This window comes from Plecotus auritus (genome assembly GCF_963455305.1).
Source record: "Plecotus auritus genome assembly, chromosome: 9".
Lineage (NCBI taxonomy): Eukaryota > Metazoa > Chordata > Mammalia > Chiroptera > Vespertilionidae > Plecotus > Plecotus auritus.
The window spans coordinates 125,293,234-125,310,822 of record NC_137783.1 but is presented as its reverse complement, the minus strand read 5'-3'; the positions used below and the strand labels follow the sequence as shown (position 1 = coordinate 125,310,822).

Below are 17,589 nucleotides of genomic sequence, written 5' to 3'. Positions count from 1 at the left end.
CCCCGCTCAGATTCCGCCCGCTCCAACCGTGAGGTGAACTGACAGGTCAGCGGGACGCCGAGGGGAGCAGCGCCCTGCCAGCCGGGCACCGGGAGAGAGCTGGGAAGGGCTGCGGCAGCGGCGGCCGTTTCCCGCCTCTCGCTCCGCCGGGGGCCGCGGAGGGAGGAGCTGAGCTCCCGCGCAGAGGGGAGGGGGCGAGCGAGGGGGAGGGGCGGGGTGCCGAGGTTCCGGGCGCGGGTTTGCCCGCGCTCTAGCTCCGCGCTGCTAAGGGGCGGCGCCGGCCACAGTCCGGCTTTCCGCGCCAAATTTTTAAATCGAGGGCGGAAGGTCCGGGCCCGCCCCTGGCATGTCCAACCAATCACAGGCCCGCGGGTGGCTCTCTGAGTGGTCGGCAACCGTTGCCCTGGAAACCGCGAGGATGCTGTCCGGAAACTGCCCCGCGGGCGGCGCGCGAACCGGGCCGGGGGGGAGGGGGCAATTGACCTGGTGGAGGGGAAAGAGCGCTGCGTGCGAAGCGTGTGGCGCCAGCGGGACTGTACCTGGTTACCTTTCTGAGCAAGGGCAGTCTTCCAGGGTGGGGTTCAACATCGTGAAGCGAACTGGCCCTCCGAATAGCTAGTACATAGCGCTTTGCATCTTTAGGAAACTCTTTATAAAAATCTGAATCATAAGGCGTTCTTTAAATGCCCAGAGTGTGTTTGGAGCTTAAGAACTGAATTTGGAATTAGCCTATCAAGCTATTTTCCAAGACTTTACTGCTGAGCCTATGCACGTGTGTGTGTGTGTGTGTGTGTGTGCGTGTGTGTGTAGAAATTCAAGTATCGAAATTCAGACTTTTAACCAGATACCTGGGGTCGTGTCACTTCAGCGGAGCCTAGGCTGGCCAGCTCAGTCTTCAAGCCTGACCTGTGACTAGGTGGGTGCTTTAGCTTGCTCCAGTCCGTTCGGAGGGCTTCCAAGAGTGGCCTGACTTCTCCAAAGGTGAGAGAGGGCTGTCACTGGAAATTCTGTGGGTTGCTTGAAGTCTCATTACAGCGGATCCGTTTGCTGAAAGAATTTACTGGCGTTTGATGTAGTTCCCTACCCAATGGGGCTATCTCTGGTCTGGAGTAAAATATAAATGCAGATTGTCATTTTTCGTTAGTCTTTGTTTCTGTAGCCTATGGTGTCCGTGAAGGAATTTTCAGTGGATCTCCTGCTTTTATTTTTCTTTAATTTTGCTATTTCCTTTTTTTCTTTAAGGATATTAAATTTTAATAGAATTGTGTGGACCACCTGAACCATCAGGATATTTGGAAGAACTTCAGATTTTTTATTTTTTAAGAGACTCTAAAAGTATGAGAAATTTACAGGATGGAGAACGAAAAGGTACCTTTTTAACTTCAGTATTTATCCTTTGTTTTAAAGAAATTATCATTCTGATTTAACTCATAATTTTTCAATATCCAATATCTTAATAATTTTGCATCCTCTTTTACTTGGCTTCTGTAAAAACCCATAAGGAAGGGAAATTTAATTTTTGAAGAGGAAGACAGTTGCCCAGAGTTAAAATAATCGTAAGTCTCAAAGAGATAAGCAGAGAGAAAAGTTATTTTTAAGAATAGTAAAATTTGTTAGTTTCATTATGATATTTCTGAGAATTTTTGAACAAAAGGAATTCAGAAAGGGCATTTGACATGATTTAAGTTTGGATTTCTTTTAAAGATAATTTTCTACTGAATCACCAGCTTCTTTAACTATAGGGTCTGCAAACACTCTGAGGAAAAAAAATTTTTTTGTAAAATTGCAAAAAGAATTGTCAGTGGAGTGTCTTGACTGGTGTTCAATGACTGCTAAGTTAACAAAAAAAGAAATGTGCAAATTTACTAAAAGTTTTATATATCAGTCAACTGAGAAAATGGCGGGTTTGGCGGTTACTTGGATAGCCTGAGGCTAAGGAGAGTAGCCTTTAGAAAAATCCCTTCCTGGGTGAGCACCTCTCCGGTACACGTGCTCAGGAGGGTTTCCCATTGGAAACCTCACATGGCTTTATGTAAGAGTGCCATAGTTGGATTGAGGGTTCACGTCGGGTGTGACTTCTCGAAGCCTGGCTGTCCTCTTCTGCAGAATGGGACTATAGGATTTGGTGAAAAGCACTTGATAAATCCTAAGGAGTCACAGGCATACAAAATAGTCCCATTAATCTTTGTTTCTAAAGTCACTGAGGAATTAGTGTGTCTCTCTATTCTTTCGCTTATTGCCATTCCAAGCATTTTCTTTAAAAATAGATTGGAAGGATGTGTGGGGTCCCCAGTGTCCAAAAGTAGAAGAAACATGGTCTCCATTAGTCTTATTTCTGAACTGCTGTCACTTTACCCTCTTACGTCTCAGTAGCAGTTCCCCCACTGCCAGGGAGAAGCTTTGTGACTTTGAGTAATTTTATTCTCCATCAGTAAAGTGAAGGGGTAGATATTCAAAGGGCAGCCTTTTCTGGTCAGAAATCCTACTCTTCGGCACTCTGGATTTTGCTCCCTACTGGATTTTTACCAGCAAGTCTGACCACATGTTAGCCCTCACCCTTGTTTTCTTGGCTCTCAGACTCTTCTACATCAGTGGTGTTTTATTGAGCACCTACTGTATGCAGCCATTGTGCTGGATACACAGATGAATGGGACATTGTTTCTGTAACCGAGACCTTTACTTATTACAGTTTCACTTGTGTTAGGGGAAGCTGAGTGATAGGTATAGGAACTCTCTGCTATCTTTGCAACTTGACTCTAAAGCTAAAATTATTTCAACATAAAAAGTTAAAAATACTTAAGTTTTGAAATTTTATAATCCTTGGAACAAGAGATGAAAAAAATTAAATCCATGCTTTGTTGCAAAATTTTAAAAAAATGGGAGCATTAGTTTTTAAAAGGACAGGTATCAATATCATTACTAATTTAATCAACTCTGCAACCTCCTTTGGCACTCTTTCCCGTAGCAATATTCTATTGTATAATTTCTAGAGTCAAAAGCTATCTGATAAATCCTGTTTTACAGTGAATTTAATTATTGTTTTAAACCAGGAAAATCTCTTTTTTGAGCCACATAAAAAGGGACAGATGAAAACACCTCTGAAAGAATCCACTACAGCAAATATAGTGTTGGCAGAGATCCAGCCTGACTTTGGCCCTTTAACCACACCCACCAAGCCCAAGGAAATCTCCCAGGGAGAACCCTGGACACCAACAGCCAACCTGAAAATGCTCATCAGTGCCGTGAGCCCCGAGATCCGCAACAGAGATCAGAAAAGGGGGCTGTTCAACAACAGAAATGGATTACCTAAGCCCAAAGATTGTTTACACGTAGGTTTGCAGAGGACTGAAGGGATTTGGGGGGAGGAGAAGAGTAGCCATTGCAGAAATGCCGGCAATATAATGCATCGCCATCCCCAGACTATTAGCCTCCTTCAAAGCACGAGAAAGATCTGGACCCCATCCATTATAGCACTGGGAATTCTGAACCTTGGACTTATTTTCAGCTCAAGCTTCCCTTTTAGATCTGCCACACAGCTTATACTGGCTCCACACCTTATACTCCCCGCCCCCCCCCAAACCCCCCCAATTTTGCAGCTATTTAAACAAAGCACTCGTACCAGTGTTAGTCATAGAATGCAGATGCCCCTAATATATCTGTCAAACTTGATTTCAGAATAAGACATATTTACCTCTTCCTTTGTAGGAACACTTATCAGGAGACGAATGTGAGAAATCCCAACCAAGTCGAAAAGAGAAAAGTTTAGGATTATTGTGTAATAAATTCTTAGCACGATATCCTAACTATCCCAACCCTGCTGTGAATAATGACATCTGTCTTGACGAAGTAGCTGAGGAACTTAGTAAGTATGCAAACAGCTCACTGAAATGGTGAATAAAGTGACTTCGTGGAGTTACTCCTTCAGACTCACTCATCTAGACAGTGTTTGTAGTGACACAAATAAGGCCACAGAGAATTATGAATCTCGAAAGCCCTATTAATTCAGGAATAAAGGCAGATAGTTTCCAATGTCAGTGAGTCTTAAAACAAGCAAAAAATCACAATGGAGATTGCTTGGGACTGCATTTCAAAAGCTCTGCAGCTTTAAGGGAAGGCAGCGTTGTTTTATGATTTGTTTCATATCAGCTACAACTTGGAACTTCTCTCTTGGCTCTGTGGTTGAAAAGCCAGGCTGTGGAATGGCGTCTGCACAGTTTATGGTGAGCATCAGCTTGGGTGGGGAGGAGCAGGGCTTTAGCGCTCCCTGCCGCTCAACGCTATTCTGAGGACCAATGTGTTTGCTGAGCGTTTGGCAAAATTACTGTGTCTCCCTAGCCCCCTTTTACTCCTTTCTTTAAAGACTCAAATCTAGTAATAGCTAAGAAGAGGTCTATGGCAAATTTGGGGCACCTTTTCAATCATGAAAGTATCTTAAACTTTAAAGAGATATGCAGGATATTTTAATATATAGCTATTACGCCATAAAGTTTTGATCTAATACATGTTTATAAAGGTTAATTTTACTTCGCATTTTAAGAATATGCCATTGATAGTCATCGATTCACCTACATCATTGTAGCTATGTCAGATGTACTCTGTAATTCAGCAGGCATCTATTGATCGCCTACTGTATGCCGGGCAGTGTTGTAGCCACTTGTGATAACATCAGTGAACAAAAAGGAAAAATGCTTGCTCCCATAGGGCAATGGTCGGCAAACTCATTAGTCAACAGAGCCAAATATCTACAGTACAACGATGGAAATTTCTTTTGAGGGCCAATTTTTTTAAACTTAAACTTCTTCTAACGCCACTTCTTCAAAATAGACTCACCCAGGCCGTGGTATTTTGTGGAAGAGCCACACTCAAGGGGCCAAAGAGCCGCATATGGCTTGCGAGCCGCAGTTTGCCGACCACGGTTCTAGTGGGAGCAATAGACACTATTCAAAGGACATAATGAGAAATTACAATGTGTGTTAGTTAGAAGGTCATACATGCTATGGAAAAAAGAAAACGTGGACTGGGATAAAAGGATTGAGCGGGCGTGCTGGGGGCGTGTTTTGCAATTTTAAAGTAAGCAGTCAGGTCAGGCCTCAGTTTGACAAGGTGATATCTGAGCAAGGACTTGAAAGAACTGAGGTGGGGAGCCATGAGGACATCTGGGAGAGGGATTCCAGGCAGAGGAATAGCCCAGCACCAAGGCCTTCAGGCAAAGGCATATCTGGCAGGTTCCAGGAACAATAAGAAATCTCAGCACCTTATAGCTATCATATGACAACCGTGTGTGTGTGTGTGTTGGGGAGTAACAGAAAAAAACAGGTTGTAAAGTGTGATATTTGGAGTATTAAAGATTTGATTTTGCCACTTACTGGCTCTGTGCCCTGGGGTGAGCCGCTTAGCCAGCCTGAGCCTCTATTTCCTCCTCATTCACGTGTGCAGGATAATACCTACCTCACACGTTTAGGCTAGAAATTTCTTAAAGCCGTATGGCACATAGTAGACCCTCAATAAATGGCATCTCTAATTCATGTCAATTAATTTGTACCCTTTGAGAGTAGGGACATGTCTTTCTCATCTTCACCCTTGTTGAGTGTAAATAAGTTGTAACATCCAGAACCTACTGACAAATAACCATGGAAGAAAGAAAGTTATTCAATTCTGTACACATTCCAAAATCTGATCCTAGTAACATACAGCTGCTCATTCCTTGTAGATGTTGAGCGTCGACGCATTTACGATATCGTGAATGTCCTAGAGAGTTTACACATGGTGAGCCGCCTGGCCAAAAACAGGTACACTTGGCACGGGCGGCATAATCTCAACAAAACCCTGGGGACTTTGAAGAGCGTCGGGGAGGAAAACAAATACGCCGAGCAAATCATGATGATCAAGAAGAAGGAATATGAACAAGAGTTTGACTTCAGTAAGAGTTGCAGTACAGAGGATCATGTCACCAAGGCAAACACGGACCAAAACGGGCACGCAGACATGTCTTTTGTCGAACTCCCTGGAGTGGAATTTCGGGCAGGTGAGAGCTAATATTCAAAAGGTCTAAAGAGAAGGTTCCTTAGGAAACACTGCTCTAAAGCTACTGCTGCCTTTCATGTTAAAATGCCACAGTTGTCAACTGTCTGGTCAGGTGGTGGTATTTTTAGCCTTGTTACTTTTAGAAGTCACTGTCTCTTCATGCATTTTAATTCTCTAATCCTCAATCGTCTTCAAAGCCTCTGTAAACAGCCGAAAAGACAAGTCTTTAAGAGTGATGAGCCAGAAATTTGTGATGCTGTTTCTGGTGTCAACGCCTCAGATAGTGAGCCTAGAAACTGCTGCCAAGATTTTAATTGGGGAGGACCACGTGGAAGATTTGGATAAAAGCAAGTTTAAAAGTAAGTGTCATGACTCCATGGACTTTTGGACCTATTCTTTTTTTTTTTTTTTTCAAATTTTTATTAAGGTATTATATGTGTACATATCTTACCATTGCCCCCCCCCCACCCCACTCCCAAACATGCCCTCACCCCCCAATGTTTTGCATCCGTTGGTTACTCTTATATGCATGCATACAAGTCCTTCAGTTGATCTCTTATTTCCCCCACCTCTCCCTAACCTTACTGCTGTAATTTGACAGTCTGGACCTATTCTTAATAAAATAAAATCTCTGTTACAAACTGATTTCTAAATATATTTGCTATATAAACAGGTCTTCTATAATTATGCTTTTGTATCTTCACTTCTCCCCAGAAGCCATGGCCATCCTGCTTTAACTAATGTGTATGATCCAAAAGATATGCATATAACTACTCTTATTTGTCTGACACTTTGACTTATAAACAGTTTCTTAAAAGTTACCTCGTTTGCTACTGTAGCATTGTGGCATTTTACTGGTATACAATCTGTGGTTACCTGAAGTCTAAATGAGCAGTAAATTGTAAAGTGGGACTGGAACTCAGGTCTCTGCTATTTCCACTGTCTCTCATGTCAGAGTACAAATAACTCTTCTAAAATTGTCCCCAGAAGTGACCTGCAGCACAGTCGGTTTGCCAGTTTGAAAGAGTGGTTTTGGCCAGAATATTTGCTCAAAGTTGGAATAGGATTATAGATTGGATTCCTGGCAGAGTTCTGCCTTCACATCTATAACAGACTTTGTAGGATCCTCCATGAAAGCAGAGAGAGGGTGTGGGGAAAAAAGTGCTTAGACAGGGAGGGGTGTGCTGCATGCCCATCTCACGTGGAAGCATTAGCAAACCACCACTAAGTAGGGAATGAGGCTAGCCTGAGCATGAGACACTTGGGGGACCCAGCTGTACAGTGAGGAAGAGCCACCTCAAGCAACAGCAGAGGCTCTGGGAACACCTGGGGGCTGTCACACAGACCCCTTCACATCCCTGAAGAGCTGTACTGGTCTCATGAAAGGATATTCAGACATCCGTGGGTTGATAGTGGCTCTATCAAGATAAAACTAAGTAGAGAGAAAGGCAATAATGCCGACAATTGGCTTAGGAGATCTGCAATTTCAGAAAACACGTCCTGATACTACAAATGAGCTGCCTGCTTTTCTGAGTCACCAGACAGTTTTCAGCTCTCCGTTTCCCTGGTTAGTCACAGCCTTGGAAACCATTCCAGGAACTGCAGATGTGTAATTTGCTGAATCCCCAGGGAACTCAGAATCTTCTGGCGTGGCTAGGGTCTCGATTTATAATTTTGTACTTCCAAGCTGGAGGTAAAAGCAGACTATCTCTAACAAAACTTGTTCAGATATATAAGATCTGTAGAATTAATAAATCTAGTCTGCATATTACATAAGGACAGTACCAATTTACAAATTTTGATGGGCTATAGAACTTTCCACGCTTATTATATTAAATCAGTCTTATTGTTATAAACTCTCACAAGCAGGAAAGCAATGCATTTATCATTAATGCTTTATTTCTTCTGCTCATAAAATTCTTCTGAATCCTCATTAGAGGATGGCCCAATAATGGTGACTTTTTGTCAAAAAAAATCTGTGACATGGTCCTGACAGGGTGATCTCATTCAGTCATTTTTCCTTTTTCAACACACACTTCTGTCATTTCACAATTCAGTACCAGCAGTCCCTGAGTCTTTTCAATATTTAAAACTACCTTTTTGTTTTAGCTAAAGCAGTATCACTAGGTTAACTTTAAAAGAGTCACATTTTTCTCTGCCTGACATTGACGGCTTGGCTCGGATGGCTCTTTGAATGTAGGAAATCCTTAAGAAGCGAAGTCCTTTGATCTTTCCTTATTCCATTAAGTGGTGTATATGAATTTTTTTTCTCCCCAGCAAAAATTAGGAGGTTGTATGATATAGCTAATGTTCTGAGTAGCCTGGATCTCATCAAGAAAGTTCATGTTACTGAAGAAAGAGGCCGAAAACCAGCTTTTAAATGGACAGGTCCAGAAATCAGTCCTAATCCCAGTGGTATGTATCTGTTTTCTTAAATTCTTTGCTTCATTGTTTTGAATTAACACATATTTAGAGATTGTTCTCCCTTCGGCTGGAAAGAACTCACACTCCACATGGAAAGGACATATACAGGATAAATGAAAAGATGAGTACCCATAAGAAGGTCTGGCTACTGGCCCCATCATCAACCCAAGGTTTATACCCACTTCCCACACGGTGCCCAGGAGGTAGAATCTGTATGGGAAAGGATTTGGAAAAGTTGAAAGCACCACAAAACATAAGATACTATTGCTATCGTTCGTATGCTTCTCAGTGACCATGAGAAGCCTGTCCACATGGAGAATATGAAATGAATTCATTCCGGGGTCAGTATCCTAGTCTCCGTTTCAACTCTGGGATTCGGACACTGCATTCCACCAAAGCTCCCACACAGAGTGTTAGAAAGTGGCAAGAACATGGGCCATGGAGGCAGAGGGAGACTTAGTGTCCAGTATCAGCTCTGCCACTTACTAGCTGTGTGGCCTTGGGCACGTTACTCCTCCAAGGTTGGGTTTCCTCACCTGCAAAATGGGGAGAACCGTGGCGCCTCTGTGAGGTTATTGTGAGAGGGGATGTAATCTCAGAGAGAGGTCCTTTGCCACAGGGTTTTGGACTGCAGGCTCTGGGGGCACCCTGGTGGAGTTCACATCCCAGGCCCACATTCCACCAGCTGAGAGACCATGCCTCAGTTGGTTAAGGTCTGAATGGGGATGCATTTCCTGAGAAGTACCTCCCTCGTGGAGTGGTTGAGAGTGTCTTACTTCGTGTGTTCAGGCTGCTATAACAGAATACCATGGACTGAGTGGCTCATAAACAACAGAAATTTGTTTCTCACAGTTTTGGAAGTCCAAGATCAAAGTTTTCGTTGTAAGCTCGCATGAGGGAAGAGGAGCTCCTCTTCACGAAGGCTCTGCCCTCATGACCTTAGCACCTCCCACAGGCCCCACTTCCTAATATTATATTGAGCATATATATTTGACATGAATTGGGGGGTGGGCGGGAGCACACATATTCAGTCCATAGCAGTGAGGGTCACCGTATTTCATCCGATTAAGACTCCACTGATGCTCTGGCCAATGTCACTCAGTGGCTTGGAGCATCCTCTCATACACCGAAGGGTCGTGGGGTTCGATTCCCAGTCAGGGCACATACCCAGGTTGTGGGTTCAATCCCCAGTTGGGGTGCATGTGGGAGGCAACCCATCAATGTTTCTCTCCCTCTCCCTTCCTCTCTAGAATCAATGAAAAACATATCCTGGGGTGAGGATTAAAAAAATAAAAGACCACTGATTATAAGATGCACAATTTTTTATATATCAATAAGAAGAAAAAAACCTGATAATTATGCCATAGCACACCACTGGTAATAAGTTACAATGGGTTTTCGAAATGCTAAGTATGAAATCTTATCTCAGAATTCAAGGTTTTATTTAGATAAAAGCCCATAACGCAGTGTCTGACATGTGATCGGTGATCTATAACTGCTGCCACTTAACTCCTAAAATCATGTTAGACCTGTGCTTTGACCTTACATCCACAGAGGAAGATGAATCACCCACGTTTTAACACCCTGCCCTTTTCTCTTTCAGGTGTGAACCCCGTCATTTCTTTCCCCACCTTGGATGTGGAAGTGAAGCAGCCTTCGAAAGAGAACTGTGCCAAAAACCTCTTTTCCACACACAGGAAACCAAACTTTACGCGGCACCCATCTCTTATCAAACTGGTAAAGAGCATAGAAAGTGACCGGAGAAAGATCAGTTCTGCTCCCAGTAGCCCTATCAAGACCAGCAAAGGTGTGTTTTCAATCATGTCAGGGCTCTGCTCAGAAGAATTCCTTATTATCTGATTTTTTTAGATACCTATGGGACTTGTAGGAGAATTGTTTCCATATCCATATGCTTAACCCCCCCATGAAGCCTAACTAATTCAATTAGAATTAGACTCTAATTACTAGAGGATAAGTAGTTTGTGGGGGTTTTCATTTAACTGCTGTGTGCTTTGGGGGGAGATACATTTTTTGTGTTCATTTGGCTTCAGTGATCTGTCATCTTTGTGAGCATTTATTCTTTCGCTTTGACCAACACCCACACCCCTTCTTCTTATTTTACCAGCTGAGAGTTCTCAGAATTCTGAACCCTTCCCAAGTAAAATGGATCAGCTCGCAGCAATTTGCAAAATGCAGTTAGAAGAGCAATCAAGGTAGGTTGGCAATCAAGGTAGGTGGGATGAATGACGTAGCTGCATCGTTAGGATTACTTACTTTATGTAAGAAAAGGCACTAGCCTTGGAAACTGGGGAGATAGTCTTTCCTGAAACTCATTGCAAAATATTACAGAAACTATCCGCTGGTTTCATAAAAGCAAGGCTTTCAATCTGGGACACTCTAAAATGGTAGAACATTTTAGAGAAAATGTGTTTATGTCATGTTTTAAATCTTGTCTTTTAGTGAACCCAGCAAGAAAGCAAAATCACAGCTGGCGAGATCCGGACACTGCAAACCAGTGGCCCCTCTGGACTCCTCAGTGAATGCTGGGCCGGAGCTCCCAGCACCGCCCCTCATCCAGCCCCTGGGGGTGGTCCCTTTGTTCCCCAGCCCATTGTCATCAGCGGTGCCCCTGATCCTACCTCAAGCCCCTTCGGGCCCGTCCTATGCCATCTACTTGCAGCCTGCCCAAACCCACACCATGACGCCGCCCCAAGGCCTGAACCCAACAGTCTGCCCTAACCCCTCTTCTAAAGCTATGAGATCAAAAGAATGCACAGATGCCACCACCGAGAAGGCAGCCAATGATGCCACCAAGCCCAATGTCTCCATCAGGCCTGGAAGCCTGTTGCCCATGCCGGAGAGACATGGTGCACAGAACGGAGACACAGAACCTGCTGGAGAGAGAGGCTCAAAGAGGGCAAGCATGCTTGAAGACAGTGGTTCCAAAAAGAAATTTAAAGAGAACCTAAAAGGATTTGAAAATGTCTCCGCAGTAAGTACACCCTTGCAATGTGCAAAGTATTAGGAACTCCCCAATTGATTAGAGGAGGATTTGGTGGCTTGTGAAATCTACCAGAGCAAAGAGCAGTCTCAGAAGACAAGGAACTGTTCCTTAGCATCCGTAATGCAAACAAAGCCCCAGACAGCTAATCCCCTGGCTGGGACGATGGCAGGGACATTTTTAGCCTTTGGAGGAGGAAGGGATTATTTGCTGTCTTTTTAAAGCACCACGGGTGGTTGTCCTTAGTCCATTTCTCCACCACACACTGGAATGCAAACACCTGTCATGAAAGTCTTAAATAATTTACAAGCAGATGTAACCCCCAATGAATGGATGGATACGTGGGGTTCCGGTGACTCCTACTTTCTGAGTCAGTGCCTAATATTTGTTTGATGTCATGTAACTGGCACCTGTTGCCTAGAAGATAAATTGTTCCCCCTGTTTTTACTTTCTAAAATCTAAACCAAAATTTCTATTTTGTGTAAGTAGAAAAATCTTAACTTGTAAGTATATTTAACACACTGATTTCTAGGGATTGTGATGTTCCCGATCATTTTTTCCCTAGGTGGAGTTTAGTTCAAGAAGGAATTAACATTTATTGGATGTCAGAAAGATTAGGCACTTTTACATACATTATCTCATTTTCCTCCCTTAGGACAATTATATGTGAAAGACATGATCACAGAATGAGCACCACTCAATGTGGAAGCAGATGTTACTCTCATTCTGTTGCTGCTAACTCGCATTCTTTTATTTCTCTACATCTTGTTTTCCCACATCTATAACGAATTTGTTCCACCAGTTTTTCCTGGTCATCTACTGGGTATAAAACACTGTGCTGTGGTCCAAACCAAACCAAACCCAGCACCTTCTTTTGGTGATGGTTACTTTTGAGAACTTGCCGTGGGGCCCTATTACAGTTTTTGTGAGGCTAGGTGAATTTATTACATGGTGATATACGTAAAAGGGATGTGATTCTTATAAGATGAAGGGTATTATCTGTAACTTATTATTAAGGAGGCTTTAGAGTTTGTCAGGTCTTCCCTTAGGATGGCCTCATGGTAACTGTTCAAAATCTCTTAGTATAGTATCATTTTGTATTTAACATCCATGCTAGGGAGAAAATTACAAGGCTTGTGCCTGACTGGATTTTTTGGGGGAGGTCCATAATCTCTTCGGGCCAATGGGGTAATTGAATAATGGTCTCCTGTTACTCACTTAGTTATTCAGGATTAGGGTTTTCAGTGGATAGATTTTTCATGTCCCCCTGCTTCTTTTTTCATCTCTGTGACTTCATTTTGACCATTTCTTTTTAGCATGAACTGAGCAGAACGAAGAAAATGTGTTAATTTGTGTATTAATTCATTCAGCAAACATTTACTGAGAATCTACACTTCTGAGGGTGGAAAGAAGACAGTATACAAATAACACAAACATATCAGTAAATAATAAGAACTACTGTGAAAATAAAATAGGATGTGTAATAGGAAGAGGGGGTAAGAGGGCTAATGTAGGCTAGATGAGATCATAACATGCAAGTTGAAATATGTCAAATTCATTTATCCTGCTCATTTAATAATTCTTTGTGGTTTTTTTTTTTCAAAAAGGGAATTGGCATTGTAGGCTAAAAGATGTTATGATGAATGTAGTTTGTAGAAAGCTGAAAAATAACTAGTAGTGGAGTACTACAGGTTTTGCTGAAGACTTGAAAGAATTAAACCAGCAACTTGTACCACAAGAGCATGATTAACAATAGCAAAATAGCTAAGAGGATTTGTAAAATCCCTAAATTCACTCGTTAATAATTTCTATCCCTGCAGCTTTCAAGGAACCTATCAGTAAAGAGAATGAGCAGTGCCAAGCAGCTAAGAAACTAAATTTTAAAGTTTGTGGTCCACTTTTAGCATTGTGGGTTCTGAACTGACTGGTTCCCAAGGGAAAGACAGGACCTATTAACAGCTAGATCAGAGTGTAGACTGTTGTTTGAACAATGTCCAGAAGAAAGATCTGGACACACACACACACACGCATTTATAAGAGCTGCTTTTAGCTATTACCAGTCCTGCTCAGGGTAAGGTCGAAGCAGGCTTCTTGGGCTTTCTCTGTTTGGTCAGGTAGTGATGTAGCAGGCATGGGGAGGATGCGCACAGCCCAACACTCGGGCTGTTTCCATTCGGCCTGTAATGTTATTGCCTAAAAGCTTTTGCTCCATGGCAGTTGAGTCTCTCATGTGAATTAATCCGTTCTCTTTTTTTACGTTAGTTTTTGAATTCTGGTGCCATGCCCTTTAGTTTGTAATAGTATATGCATGTTTTCTTGATAATCATTAGAACCTGAAGTGTTAGAAACAAATCTGTAGTTGTATAACTCCTTTGTTCTAAGTCAGGGATCAGTAAACATCATTCTGTAAAGGACCAGATAGTAAATATTTTTTACTTTTAGACCATATGTCTCCATTGTACCCATTCCACTCTGCCATGGTAAAAAGAAAATAGGAAAGCAGCTATAGACAATACATAAATGAATGGGCATGGCTGTGTTCTGATACAATTTTACTTACAAAGACAGGAGGCTGGCTTTTGGCCCATGGTTTGGCAACCCCCTTCTCTAAGTCAACATTTCTAAAAATGTGTTTTCTCTGAATTCCAATACTACCAAAACTTTAGTTGCCAGATAGCCTGGGAAATGCTACAGGCTGGAGGCTCCCCCTTGGAGATTTACAGTGCATGCCACTATTAAAGAAATTCTCTAATTAAAACACCATTTTCCTGTGTTGAATTCAGCATTTCCCAGACATACTTGAGCATGATTCAAGCGGTGCCTGCTTGCATCCCCTGAAACTAGGGTACCTCAGAATACTCTGGGAAATACCATTCTATGTAATTCAAGAACAATCTGTAATAACATAACAGTGCCACTATGGTGTCCAACTGCATTAACTTCATTCCCACAGTTAGCACCACATCATACAAGGAGTCTGAGCAGGAATTAGGATGTCGATGTGAAGGGGATCTGCTGGGTGAATCCTACTCTAAGCAGACTCAATGGTAGCGTTAGGAGACTTCTTAAGACCACAGAGAGCATTTAAGAAACACATGGTTTGTGCCCTGGCTGGTGTGCTCAATGGTTATATCACCAGCCTGCACACTGAAGGGTCACAGGTTCAATTCCTGGTCAAGGACATACCTGGGTTGTAGGTTCGATCCCCGGCCCTTGTCAAGGCTCATGCAGGAGGCAACCAATCAATATGTCTCTCTCACATTGATGTTTCTCTCTTTCTCTCCTTCTCTCCTTCCCCTGCCTCCCTTCCAGTCTTTAAAAATCAATGGAAAAAATATCCATGCTTTGTATGACTCAGGACAAGTGTTGGAATGGGAGGGTGGGATATTGTCTTCTGGGAGCTGATTATAGCTCCTACTGCCTATAGCCCTACTGTTTGGAAGCATCAGTCTAATGAGACAACCACCAAGGTATATTAGTCCTGGAAGAGGCACAGGGCCATTTTTTTTCCAGTATTTGTGTGTAAAATAAACCCTTCCTCCTTTTTTTCTAGACACTGTTCCCATCGGGATACCTAATCCCTCTCACCCAGTGCTCATCCCTGGGGGCAGAGTCCCTTTTGTCTAGTAAAGAGAACTCAGGTACACTTTCCCCAAACCACAGGATCTACAGCTCCCCAATTACAGGTGAGTATACATCAAGAATTTATTCAAACACTAGGGGCCCAGGGCACAAATTCGTGCACCTTGAAAGGAACTGTGGGCCACGAGGCTGCAGTGGGCACAGGGGCGGGTCTTGGCCCATCCTCTGTGCCCCCACCCAGACCCTCCCGCCGCAGCACCCAGTCTCCTGTCTGCCGGCAGCCTGCTCCCGTCTCCGCCGCTCCTATGCATTGATGGCGCCGGCCCTGCTCGCACCCGCTGACAGTGTGGAGTGATTGAGGCTGGTGCCAGCAGTGTGAGCGGGGCGGGTGCGAGCAGCGGCTGCTGCCCCAATTGCCCCTCAGGAGCAGGGGGGCGTGGAGAAGCCTTCAGGGGCAATCAGGGCTGGCAGTGGGTGCGAGCAGGGCTGTTGCGGCAACAGGTGCCAGCACCAGGTGGGACCACGGTGCAAGGAAGCAAAGAATTTTCAGTAACCACCAGAGACTCACCCCGATGACAGCAACCAGTGCCCCACCTTGGTCTGGTGCCCCCGCTCACCTGCTTCACCATCCTGCCGCGGCCAACGCCCGCCATGTTCTACATGCACCCCCCTTGTGTCAGTGCACATCATAGCCACGGGTTGTTCAGTTGTTCCGCCGTTCAATCTATTTGCATATTAGGGTTTTATATATATAGATGGGTCAGTCTCATGTTCACTTAAGCCTTGTAAGCTTCTTGGACAAATGCCTGTGCGTTTAAGATATTTTCCCTCCTTTTCTTCCCAGGTGTTATTCCAGTGACATCATCTGAACTCACTGCTGTTAATTTTCCCTCTTTTCATGTAACACCTTTGAAGCTAATGGTCTCACCAACTTCCGTGGCGGCCATACCTGTAGGGAACAGCCCGGCTCTCACTTCGAGCCACCCCATTCCTGTCCAGCACCCAAGCTCGGCCATTGTAAACTTCACCCTGCAGCACTTGGGGCTCATCTCCCCCAGTGTGCAGGTGTCTGCCAGCTCCGGGCCCGGAACTCTTCCCATGCCTCCAAGAATAGAGGCTGTTAGTGTCATACCAGAACATGCAGGCACTCAGCAAGGAAGGGCCATCCGGTATAACTCTCCGGTCTTGGGCCAGAACCAACTGAATGGACAGTCCCTTGCTGTGATGGGGGCACAGCAGGTGAGAGTATTTCCACTTATTTTTTTCCTGGGGTTATTAAGTCCCAAATGTTAGACTTGCTTTTGCTTTTCTTCTTTGGAGAGGGAAAGGATGGGGGAATGAGGAGGCTGAAGGCCTGCCTGCTCTCCAAGCCTGGAAAAAGTGTGCAAGGAATTCATATTATTGCTTTACTGTGAGCTTCTTTTCTTGCCTTAACAAAAATAGCTGAGAATGGAAAACTCATCCAGGCTTACCTAGCCGATTTCAAAGTATGCTGGGCTCCCACATGTGACATGGCCTTCCAGTCCAGTCACGTAAATGCTGCTAGAGTTAGAGCATACCTGTCTGTGGTGTGGGTTTGACTTCTTTTTTCCATTCCTCTCTTTCCAATCAGCCTGTTCCAGTAACACCCAAAGGGGCACAGTTAGTAGCTGAAAGTTTCTTCCGTACCCCAGGTGGACCAATGAAATCGATGGGCTCACCCTGCATGGATTTTGATGGTGCTAATAAAACCTCCATAGGAGCTCTCTTTGTCCCACAGCGAAAACTGGAAGTCTCAACAGAGGATGTCCATTAATTGACAAATTTGGCTTCATTTAATTTTCTAAAGAATTGTTTAATAGAGAAGATGTACTCAGACTTGTTTGGAGAACACATTCCCTGAAAATACTGTAAATACGTTGGGGGTTTACTTAATTTCAAAACAAACACTTATTTTCTCACACATACAAGCATATATATATATATATATATATATATATATATATATATATATATATATTTGTATTAAGCTAAATTTATCATTAATTCTAAAAAATAAAAGTAAAATGTTGAACTAAGATATATTAACTTCTAGGGGAAAAGAATGAATTATTTCACCTGTGCCTATACCATTATGCAAAGTAACTATTGAAGTTTACTTCCCTTTGAGTGAATATGTGACATGCCTAACACAGCATTCTCTTAAACTTTGCACAAAGAAAAAGCTGTGATGTATAATGTATTTTTAAATAGGACTATAGCTATATTTTTTGTAATTTTAATCTGTTTTTGTTGCAGTCTGTCTTTCTGTAAAGTTTGCAACAATCCTCAATCAAGTCTATGGAAAAATTATTTATAAATGTATTTTTAATCATAAATTGTTGAAAATAAAACTTTTCTAAAATGTATTTAACATTTTCATTTGGCCAATTAGGGCACTGTGGGAAGAAAATGAAAGTTTATCTAACTGACCTCAAGGGCAAATTCTTGGTGTGAAGCATCATTCCTCCTGGGTTCCCTTAGACACGCAAAGTTTACCAAATGTTCCTACGTTCTGCCTCTCGTTTGATCTTCCATTG

The 17,589-nt window shown here is 43.2% G+C and overlaps 1 protein-coding gene across 1 annotated transcript; it reads left to right on the top strand.

The window, feature by feature from the left end:
• Positions 1 to 1,353: 1,353 nt before the first annotated feature.
• Positions 1,354 to 16,826, top strand: E2F8 (E2F transcription factor 8; the record flags this gene model as incomplete). Its single annotated transcript, XM_080687813.1, has 12 exons — positions 1,354 to 1,368; positions 3,051 to 3,329; positions 3,706 to 3,862; positions 5,711 to 6,025; positions 6,222 to 6,383; positions 8,302 to 8,439; positions 10,052 to 10,255; positions 10,574 to 10,661; positions 10,909 to 11,440; positions 15,003 to 15,135; positions 15,876 to 16,270; positions 16,644 to 16,826. The coding sequence occupies 12 exons, from the start codon at positions 1,354 to 1,356 to the stop codon at positions 16,824 to 16,826; spliced, it is 2,601 nt and encodes an 866-aa protein (XP_080543939.1).
• Positions 16,827 to 17,589: the final 763 nt, after the last annotated feature.